General features: G+C 38.8%; 1 protein-coding gene across 2 annotated transcripts in view; it reads right to left on the bottom strand.

Annotated features, from left to right (window-relative positions):
• The window catches only part of SI (sucrase-isomaltase), a 188,108-nt gene that overhangs the window by 102,545 nt on the left and 73,833 nt on the right, over positions 1-11,730 (bottom strand). The window contains exons 1-8 of one of the 2 annotated variants that reach the window (XM_042460607.1): positions 11,241-11,406; positions 9,435-9,531; positions 8,828-8,940; positions 8,587-8,712; positions 6,624-6,752; positions 5,646-5,753; positions 3,732-3,794; positions 1,949-2,083 (exon numbers count right to left, since the gene is read on the bottom strand). The exons of the other annotated variant lie outside the window; for it this stretch is intronic. Coding sequence (XP_042316541.1) covers positions 1,949-2,083; positions 3,732-3,794; positions 5,646-5,753; positions 6,624-6,752; positions 8,587-8,712; positions 8,828-8,940; positions 9,435-9,531; positions 11,241-11,372 — 903 coding nt within the window. The 5' untranslated portion in view covers positions 11,373-11,406. Of the gene's footprint in view, positions 1-1,948; positions 2,084-3,731; positions 3,795-5,645; positions 5,754-6,623; positions 6,753-8,586; positions 8,713-8,827; positions 8,941-9,434; positions 9,532-11,240; positions 11,407-11,730 lie in introns of those variants that run through there. 2 annotated transcript variants of the gene reach the window in all.

Genomic DNA, 11,730 nt, shown 5'->3' on the forward strand with positions numbered 1-11,730 from the left:
TTGGTGAAAAGAAAACACATAAAATGATGTAATATCTGTTTATATTTTTTATAACTTCAGATAATTTCATACACACAGTACTCTCATTTTTGACTGAAAGCTACATATAGACCTTTGATAGAAAGGTATTCCTGCATGTCTGGAGTTAGACTAGATGGTCCAAGGGATCTAAATCATTGATTCCATGCCATTAGGGTGCAGTCGGGTTAAAAGTCTGTGCAATAAACTCCCAGATTTGCAGTGCTCAAGGGATGTCCAAGCCATTACTATCAATAAAAACACATCAAGAAATTGCACTCAGTGAAATTTCCTGGAAGTGGTGAAGTGTTTTTCTGTTAGGAAAGGTTACAGTGTCCACCTTCCCAAACAACTGCTAGAATGAATGAATATATATATATATATATATATATATATATATATATATATATATGAGAGAAAGGGAGCTCTATCAAATCCCAATTCTGATTTTTTTTTTTAAAAAATGAGGTGTTTGCAGCACACACACATATTCTCATAAAACAGACATCTGGTCTCAGTATAGAATCGGATCTTAATTTTCATGTTGCTCCCACATGATGGGCAAAATGCACTTAGGCATAAATCCATACAAATACAGATCTCTACTTTTTTACCATCAAGGTTTCACTAATGTAATATATCTATGATGTTTTAGAAGGCTCGGTTAGTGAATGACATGGGTGCTTGTCATTTGGTAGCCACAAAGAGAAGCATTACACTGAAGACAGTTTTGCTCCAGCTAGAAATGTGTGAAGACTCTGATTTTCACCTTAGGCTTACCTTGGTCTGTACTTCCTAGACTCTGCAAAGTAGAGTTTGAGCTCCATTATCCTTAGAAACATCTTACAGCTGTGTTTTGCTTGACATGTGCATATTTCAAAAATGTGCAGAGAAAAATGCACATATTCTGAAGGAGTGCAAGACACTGCTTACATATATCTTAGCAAATATAGGATGTGTTTTTACATTGCATATTATTTGAAACATGTACATCAATAAAATGTACATGGGGGAAGGATGAATCCTGTTTTACTAAAGAAAGAAGAGGAGGAGGAGGAGGAACATACAGACCAATCATGGGATGGGGAGGGGGGAAAGGTTGTCCATAGAGCTGATCTTTATAAGACTGGCAGATTTTTAGTTACAATGACACTCTGTGGCTGTGGATCCAATTCAATGAGCAGGCAATGACCTTAAAGCACTTATGACCTGGGCCCTAGGTTTTTCACAGGCTTGTATCATTTCTTCCATTGTCTTGATTTTCTAATTAGACCCTGAAATGGAGCCTTTATGACAATTCACTCAAAAGTGTGGAATAATTATATGCTCTGAAGAAGTAAGTATTTGAACCAGAGGCAGTTGACTAAGGGTATACTGGCTCCTCATACTGATTTGCTTATTCTGCCAGGAAGCTATAGCAGGACCCTTGGGCTATCTGCCATGTCAGAAAGCTCCAGCTATCTATATCAGTGGCACTGTGATCAACAGAGATCAAGCCAAGAGCTCTGTCTCCCTGAGAACTAGTTGGTTGAGAAAGAAGTTTGAATCATATTAGTAGTATTCTCTATCTGAGACCTGACAGCAAAATCAAATTGTAGTAGGAGGGAGAGGTCAGACAGAAAGATGAAAGAGAATATCCTAAGATGTTGAACATCACTCATTATCAGTGAATTCTTATATATATTTTGAGAAAGAAAAAAAAACATTGCATTTATTGTAAACTATTGACTTCTGGCAAAACAGAATGAAAAGGAAAAAGCAAAAGAAAAGCAATGGTCATTTTGCTTTCACTTAGAGGTGAAGCATATTGCAATAGTTGACATTTATCTTCTTGTTTGATAGGCTGTATTGATATGTCAAAAACCTCTTCTTCCAGAGGATGAGTAAATTTGCATATTTTTAAATCCCTATTTGTGAAGTGAAAACTCACAATCCATAGTCCATCAAATTTAACACTTTTTTCTGGGTTCTCAGGGTTTGTGTGGAACTCCTGAATTTCTGTTTTCCACCACTGAGCTGTAGATTCACGGAAGAAATCTGGGAAAGCAGCCCAAGCACTATAATTCTGGGGGGAAAAAATAGAAAACATAAACTGAAGTGGATAGATTAATTAAATGGAAGTACATATTTATAACCAAAACCAAATAACCAGATGGTTAAGGCATGGTCCATCCATGTGTGTTATAGCACTCTTTAGAGTACATATTAAATGATTGCACGAGTGATTTTTTTTTTTTAAACCAGACCTTCAATGTCCTATGGATGTGTTTTTCTAAACATGTGTGCATACTCAGTAACTATGGAGAATTTCGGGGTTAGAAATATATGCCAAATACATCTTGTATGCTTTAATTAAAAAAAAACCCTATAAGAACCAAAGAGATATTCTAGAGCAGACCAAAAGTTCATCTGGTTCAGTATCTTGTGTATCACCTACTGTGTACATGAAGCTTCCCCCCCAAAGGCATGAGAGGCATGAGAGAAACAGTACCACCATAATCTGCTTGCACTCTCTAGCAACTGACAATCAGAAGCCACAATCTTGAAAAATATGTCCATTACATGTATTAGCCACTGATATTCCCAGAATAAACTACGCGGCCATGTAATGACCCCCCACATATATGCAATGACTGCCCACCATTACTGTTTTAACTGTTTTATGTATTTTTCACCTTAAACTTTTTAATTATTTTTAAGGGAGGGATATTTTGTATTCTTTTAATATTGTAAGCCACTTTGATTGTTTTAACAAAAAGCAGGCTAGAAATAAAAGTTTTATTTTATTATTTTATAATTTGTCCAATCGTCTATAAAACTTTTCCTAGCTGGTTGTCTTAACTTCCTGTAGTAGCAAATTCCACTTTTCCTACAAAAAATTGAAAATGTACTGGTACAGGAAAGGGTATTTACTGGGCAGGGAAAATAGCATATAAAATAATATTTATGCACAGAAATATTGTTTCCATGCAGAAAATGCTGTTTCTTGTGCAAGGAAATCCTGTGTGAATTTTTCAGCTCTCAATTCTTGTTTTGGACTTTGCATAAGCAGTTAGTGGCACAAGAGATCCCAAACTGAGAAGATATTCATCAGGCCAGGATTCCCCTCATCAGAGTTTCTTGACACTTGAGAAACATGTTTTTTGTTCATTTTAAATATATATATTTTCAAACATTCTTTACATCCCTAGAATATGGTGCTGGAGGAATCCTCTTTCAGGGCATGACTATTGGCCTTGATGTTCCTCAGATTTCTTTCATGTTCTCCATATAATTTGATATCAAGAACAAAGCTGAGTAAAGTTCAGTTTCTGGGAACCTTACCATACAGGGCTCCTGGGACAGCCTGAGAACGGTCCAAAAGGGGCCAGGAAGGGAATGGAACACAAGGAAGTCCCTCACTTGTTCCGTTCCCCTCTCTTTCATTCCCATTCTATTCCTGTTCTGAACAATTCTCAAAAATCACCTCCTCTGGAACAGAATGGGTATGAAAGGGTAGGGAACGGAACAAGTGAGGGACTTCTGTGTGCAGTAAAATGCATCCCCCACTTGTTCCACACTCGTTCCATGCCCCTTCCATTCCGTTCTCAGGCCATTCGGTGGAGCTTCTGTGCAGTAAGGTCCAAAGTTATATGGACCCCTACCACCACTCCAGTGTCAAAATTTGCTTGAGCCTCATTTAATGAGGAAACATGTTTGTGAACTACACTTACCTCTACTTTTTCATCCCAGCTAGCAGATGGATCAACAACAACATCAGGCAGATAAGGCCACACCTAAGACAAATATATTTTGGGAATAAATAACTTAATAACAGAATGAAATTACGTAGTGGATAGAGGTAGGTGACTTTCCCTTAAAAATGAAGATATGCTATGAACTGGCTGATTTCTCGTTACCAGTGAAGATAAGAAAGGGCTGCAGGGCACTCAAAATGTGAAATAATCCAAGGATACAGCTTTTTGTTTTTTGTGAAACTTATTTTGTTTTTATTGCTTTTTTATTGTTGTATTTGTCTATTGTGGAATTGTACATTTATGTACTTTGTAACCCGCCTTGATCTACCAAGGAAAGGCAGGCTATAAATAAAGATATTATTATTATTATTATTATTATTATTATTATTATTATTATTATTATTATTATTATCTTCAGCTTCAACATATAACTGTGCACACACTCTTTTTCAGAGGAATTTCAAGTACAGTTAGTCTGCGCCATATGTGGGCTTCCTTTACATGGCTTTCAGATTACACTGAAGTCGCGGTACAATTTAATTAATGGTGTGCATGCCATAACGCATGCATGCATCCCATTGTTTTCAATGGGGCATACCATATGCAGTTTTCCCCTTATGTGGGGGTGGGGTCCAGAACAGATCCACCGTGTAAGGGAAGGGCTGACTGTATATCAAACAATGTATATTAATAGTTCTCTGAAGCAAACATCCTGGTGCTCTACAATTCTTTTTCTTTTTCTTTTTTCTTTTGGTCAGTCATTCTTTTTCCTGCTAACAGGCTATTCTTCTGACCTACTAAGACACCAAATCTCCATGAATGACTGCAATTAAATGAGGGACTTTTTAAGACTGCTGTTTTCTGTATTTTATTGTATAATGGCTAGAATTCTGAGGCATTTTTATGTGTAACAGATTCTGATATATCCTCCCCAGCATACTATCTTTCCTAACCACTGAAATAATATGCAGGCACCTGACTAACATGTCCAATTGGTTTTTTCTTCTTCTTCTCCTGTTTGGTTTGTAACATCTTGCATGATGAAGAAGCCCATGGAGCTTTGAAAGCTTGCAACAAATATATTGTGCACTACAGTTGGCCAATAAAGATATCACTGATGGATTTTTGTTTTTATTTGTTAAATAGCCAACACAGCTACCCCTGCATGTTTTTTGTATTGTGAGATACCGCATTGTTTCTGCAATAGGGGAACCATGATGAGTAGCCTGTGGACTGGGTCTTCAACCAAGGTAAAACATTTTTTCCCTTAAATTTGGACTGAATTTACATGTTTTATCATACACCACCAAAATGTTCCTGATGCAAAAGCATGGAGACTTCTTGAAGAATCCATTGTTATCTGCCTACAAAGAGGCCTGTGACCTCACTGGAATGGAGACCTATTGGGTTGCAAAAGAGGGGTCCCTGTTGAGATGCAAATGGACTTTGCATCTCAACTATTGCCACACAGGCAGCAGGAGGAGGAACCTGTCTGCAAAATATATCCTCCCCAGCATACCATCTTTACTAAGGACTGAAACAACATGCAGGCATCTGACTGACATCTCCAATTGCTTTTTTGCTCCTGTTTAGTTTGTAACTCTTGCCTGATGAAGAAGCCCATGGAGCTTTGAAAGCTTGCAACAAGTATATTGTGCATTTCAGTTCACCAATAAAGATATCACTGCTGGATTTTTGTAAAATTCTGATATATTTTTTTAACTGTAGCTGTGTGTTAGTCTCTTGCAACATAACAAGGAGAAAGGAAGTGGGGGGAGGAATGTAGCAGCACCTTTAAGACTAAATGCCTTTTATTTTAGCATGGGTTTCTGCCAATACAAACATGATTCTTCAAATGCAGTATAGATTCAGACAGTAATGGTACTATACCTTCCCCCACACAATACCACTGCCATTGGGCCATTTAATGAAGACATCTTGCTGAACACCTCTTGTGAATGCTGGATAATTTGTTTCATTTCCTGAAATGGCTGGATCCTGAAATGAAGAACCATACATTTTTAGACTTAAAAAATTGGATTATATAATAGTTCTTAACAATGCAAGATATGCTGGCTGAGGAACTATTGATTCCAGTGGAGAGATTTGAAAGCTGCTACAAGACAGAAATATATATCTACAGCATGTACCAATGTTGCCACAGCAGAATGGGGGCTGCATTTGCACTGAAAAATACAAGCCAGTTTGACACCTCTTTAACTACCATGGTTCAATGCTATGGAATTCTTGGATTTGTAGTTTTCTGAGGTATTTAGCCTTTTCTGTCAAGAGAATTCTGGTGCCACAGCAAACTACAAAGCCCAGGATTCCATGACAGTTAAATTGGTGTCAAAATGCATTATTTCTACAGTTCAGAGGCAGTGGAACACCACAATAAAGTAAACAGCTCAGATGAAAGATTTTGGAAAATGGAACTATGTTTTTTGGGCTCATGATTGATATACTTAGAGATGACAAGAAGTTGCAAGGAAAAGAATACACCATCCAAAAAGGGAGTACCTCACACTTGCAGTTGGCCACTGAAACACTCCAGGAGAAATGTTGAGAAGAGTGCTAAATCTTCTATTCCTAGAAACTTACAGCAACCTCACTTTGGGACAGGATGAGATTTGTCGCACAGGGGTCCCGTGTGGTGGATGGGTACCATGTAGAAAATAGGCTCATGTATCATTCATTCATTTTGGGACACTGTCTCCACCCTTCCTGGACTGATATATGATACACTGGCTGTTCTGCCATCATTGTGGCAGCATATCTCTCCTCAACCACACCCACATCCACAAATGAAATTTGATATTTCTTTGTAAGTTAAACAAAACATGCTAGAGAAGTAACATTCATACTTACCAAAATGATGACAAATCTCATTCCATCCTGTTTAATCCTGTCCACCACAGCTGGAAGGTTAGAAAATTTGGGACTAAGTGTGAAGTCCATCTGCCGCACCATATAATCAATATCTGCATACTGTACATCCTGTTGGGGGAGAAAGAAAGAAAGAAAGATTGCAAATGGTTTTAAACTAATTGTGTTTAATTTGTTTGTATTTTAACTTCACCATCTTTTGGATTTTTTAGGCACAGGGCAGACCGTCCAAAAAGAACAGTCTCCCGGCGTCTAGCTTTGGCCCACAGGGAAGCCGCGGCCTCCAGACCACAGGACCTACCTGCGGACCAAAAAGAACCCACAAAAAGTGGGATCTTTTTGTGGTGTCATGACACCGCAGTACGCCAATGGCGCACTTGTTATGTCATAATGGTGCCGCAATGTGTGGACGCTAGGCGTCCATCACGTAATGATGGCGGCGCTCATCTGTACAGGGCACTGCCATTTTGACACTGTCACATGCGAGGGGCAAGGGGCGTCTAGAAGTGCTGCCCCACGCACGTGACGAGGGCGTCCTACCGCACCTGTCTGGATCGGGCCATAGTTAAGTGCCATTTGGAGCACAATTTTGGGGGAAAGAATAGGAAATTAATTAATAAATAAATATCCTAGTTATTATATTTCTGCCTACTCTACAAATATTCTGGGGGCTGAGCAGATGGAGGGGAAAAGCCGGCTTACTTCCAGGGCTACCCAATTTGCAGGGAGATTCCACCACCAGCTCCCATAATGGGTTGAACACTCATGGTCCAGTCCACACCACACCACACTTCATGTGCAAGGGTGGATCCACTGAAATAGTGTATACACAGGTACAAGCTGTGCCACATCATTATTTTTTCTCTTCTGCCTCAAACACATGCACAGAGACATGCTGTCAGCAGCCACCAATCATCTGCCTCATTTTTCTCAGCTGACAGCCCATTTGGTGGCCTGTGGAATCATCCATGCAACCAGCCACTTGATAGTAAAAGCAACTGACTGTCCATATGACACATTGGTGTGCCCAGTGATGCACTGTCATAGCATGATCATGGAAGCCTCCCATATGTGCCCCATTTCCCCCCTCCCCATTGTTAATGTTATGATTAAATCAAGGCAAGGAATAATATAATCATATTGATTTAATCATGGAGTGCTGGCAACACTCCATGTTCATCATCATTTTTCTTCTTGGGAAATGTGGTGGGTCAATGGCATGATGTGTCAATGGTGCAGCTGACTATTCTTGCACATGTACAATCCATTTGCAGGTGTGTGACAAAAATTACGGGTGGCAAGGGTAATGGTGGCTCCTTCCCCTTCCCTTATCTCTGCACCAGCATGCAGTCTGCATGCTGGTGCAATAGTTTGGTTCCCAGCTTCAGTACACAGCAAAAATGGCGTTATTTTGCTCCAGCTTTTAACTCCAGGGTGCAGCATTGTCCCAGATTCCTCCTATTTTGGCCATATGTGTCCTTTAAACGGGAAGGTTTCAAAATGGGGCAAAATGTCATTTTATTCCTCATGTGAACAGCCTCCTGGTCAATATCTTTTAGCTTCCTCTACCTGACATGGATATTCTGAGGATAAACTATTTGTGGGGAACCTTAAAGTTGCTCTGACCTCATCAGAGAAAGGGCACATTAACAACAGTGTTAAATCAAATGATTTTTAAATTATGAACCAATTGTTTTTAATATGCCCTTTTAACTGATGTTATGTTCTTTTAACTGATCTTATGTGTTTATCTGCTGTTGCATTTTAATGTTATTCCTTGCTTTGAACAACAGGGAGAAGCAGGTAAGTAAGTAACAACAAACAGTAACAACAACAACAACCATGACTATCACCACTAGTAGTTTTCCCAGGACTGGAATGCAAAATAGCTTACATATTAAAGCAGATACAATGTAACAAGTATTCATATCTTCACAGAACTTACATAAGGTATATTAGCTGCCCTCATTTGATCATACAGATTAGAGATATCTGCATCATTTTCATAACCATAACGGCTCAACTGGTATCCTAAACCCCAGTAGGCAGGCATGACCGGACGTCCAATGAGCTAATAATAATAAAATGAAATAAAGGTTATTGGGATTTCACTAGGCTAGCAAAAGATGAAAGGGCAAAATGAAACTATTTTTAGTACAAAGTTTGTAAAATAGTGTCAGCCTTACTGCAGTGTATTGCTGAACCACTTCTTCTGGAGTTGGACCCAATATTACAAAGAAGTCCAAAATTCCTCCAAGGGTACGGTAAGTCAAAGCAGGAGTAGGCTGTAATTTCACCTCTGGGAATTTATAAGGAAAGAAAGAAAGTATGGAATTATCATATATATTAGTAATGGTCACTCCTCCTCTTGGTTGCAGAAGATTCAGTGACAAGTCTGAAGAACTTCGCAAATTCTCTTGGAAAAAATATAAAATTCTCCCCAGAATCCACAGAAACAGTGTTATCCTCTGTTTCCTAGTGGTAGGAGCATCTGCCAAACAAAAGCCACATGTGGCAGGCACAAATTACATTTCCTTTGCTTCCTGAGAAATTCCATAAGACTACAGTAGCTAAATGCAGGAATGTGGCACTATTTTTTCTTTTGGCATCTTGGTATGGAAAAAAGGGAAGGCACTTACTTCCCAGGCAGTAATTCATGTTTTTATTCTATAAAAGAAGGGGCTAGAAAAATCAGGCTGAGGATTCACATAGCTCACACTCAATACATTTAGAAATGTGACACCACTATAGTCCAGAAATGCAAAAGTAGTTGAAGTACTTGAGATAACTGACCCATTCCATTACTGTTCAGCAAGAGAACTCCATGAGCATTTCCATCATTTTCCAAACCCATGTAAAAGGGGTGAAATCCATAAGTGTTCAATTTGTACTGTAGGTATAAAAGAAAAAAGAACAGCATGCCATGAGCAAATGACTTCCTTAGAAAAAGCATTTTCTTCCCTATGTACTTTTGTACATGTCAAAAAGGGACATACACTTTTAGAATACAGAAAATTGTGAATATTCATTTCCCAACAATTCCTCTATTCACTGTTCAGGCTATTGGACTATACGGAACATAGGACTCCCTCCCCCCCTTTATCCAAATGGGTAACATTAGAAGCATTTTCTATGACTTTTTGTACATGTTTCATGAAAATATAATGACAGTTTTTCTTGCACAACATAATTTAAAAAAAAATCAACCCCAAACTACAAGTTCTTGGAAGGGGACAGGGACAAGACTGTTGTGGCTTTGGAGAAAAGACAATGATATTTTCATCTTAGCCCAGCGTGAAAAATCTTGACCTTGACCTAGGATCTCTTAAGTTTAAAAAATGTTTTAAGCCTCTTAAGTTTTTTAAAAAGTCATATTCTGAGAATCAGTCATTTGATTGGTACATGATGGTAAAATCTGTTTGACATTGGATCATGCTGCCTTGAAGGGTGGTGGAGTCTCCTTGTTTGGAGATTTTAAAACAGAGGTTGGATGGCCATCTGTTAGGAGTACTTTGATTGTATGTCCCTTCATGGCAGTGGTTTGGACTTGATGGCCCTTGTGGTCACTTCAGCTGATGTGTGCTCAACCTTTGCTAGAGTAGTGTTTCCCTCCTACAGAAAGGCAATATTACAAAATTTATTTGTTTGTTTAAGGAACAACCTTTCCTGGCCCCCAAATACAAATACAAATATGTGACTTGTATTATCCCTTGTGCCATTTGGACTACTGTCATAGGATACTCATCCAAAAAAGAAAAAAAAAAAGAATCATGTCACTTTAATATTTTAGCCTGTAAAAGGCAGTTGTCTTTAAGATGATCACTGAAGATCAGATTTAGCCATCTTCAGACCCAGTCCTCAAATTCACCCAGGCTGGTTCTCAACTAAATTAATTCCAGTTACCTTCCATGGCAATCATGACCATGTTCTCAAATAGATTTCAATAGGATTGAAATGCCATTATTTTAATACAGATTCAGCTCACTGAGTTTTCTCAATTGAACTTTATAATAAAGATGATAAAGAAGAAAATTTCAGCAAGTAGCCAATACAAGCCAGTGTGGTGTAGTGATCTAATGCTGAAATACCACTGGGTGTCCTCGAGCACTTTCTTGGCAATTCACTTGGGCATTCACAGTTTCTTGTTAGAGGAATCATAGAATCGTATAATCATAGAGTTGGAAGAGACCACAAGGGCCATCCAGTCCAAACCCCCCTGCCATGCAGGAACTCTCAGTCAAAGCATACATGACAGATGGCCATCCAGCCTCTATTTAAAGACCTCCAAGGAAGGAGACTCCGCCACACTCCGAGGGAGTTTGTTCCACTGTCAAACAGCCCTTAATACCAGGAAGTTCTTCCTAATGTTGAGGTGGAATCTCTTTTCCTGTAGCTTGCATCCATTGTTCCAGGTCCTGTTTGCTGGAGCAGCAGAAAACAAGCTTGTTCCCTCCTCAATATGACACCCCTTCAAGTATTTAAAGAGGGAGGCAAAAGCAAACTCTTTCTGAACAAATTTTGCCATGATAATGTTGCCCTCAGGTTGCCATAAGTCAGAAATGACTTGAAGATACAACAACAACAACAGTCAATACTCACTCCAGGAGACTGATCCCTTGCAAACATTGACCAAGTATGCCAATCCATTTCATGCCGAAATTGTTTATGCTCTGTTTCACCAAAACCATACACATACTGTGATGGTAATCGTGTTGAAATCTGAATGAACATGTCACTGAAGATGAAGGTAGGTATTTGTGAATCCCAGCTGCAATAAAAGAGTAGGTGGTTGTGAATAGGAAAAAGTGAACAGAAAGCAGATGTTAATAGTTTATCAGGATACTGGGATGAGAACTCTTGTTTTGGCTCAGATTTCAAAGCAAACCTATTCAAAGTATTCTTTAAAAATGCCTACCTAAGCTCCTGAGCTTACCAAAAATGCTTGTATCTGCCTCAAACTAGTGAAAGAAACACAAAAATACAAAATTGAACCTTTGGCTGCTTCCATGATTGCATTTTCAGTTAATTGCCATCCAAAACATATAGTAGGGTGGTTCACCACAGGGATAATAATTGGCCCTTGACATAA

Source organism: Sceloporus undulatus, chromosome 3 (assembly GCF_019175285.1).
Source record: "Sceloporus undulatus isolate JIND9_A2432 ecotype Alabama chromosome 3, SceUnd_v1.1, whole genome shotgun sequence".
Taxonomy (NCBI): Eukaryota; Metazoa; Chordata; class Lepidosauria; order Squamata; family Phrynosomatidae; genus Sceloporus; species Sceloporus undulatus.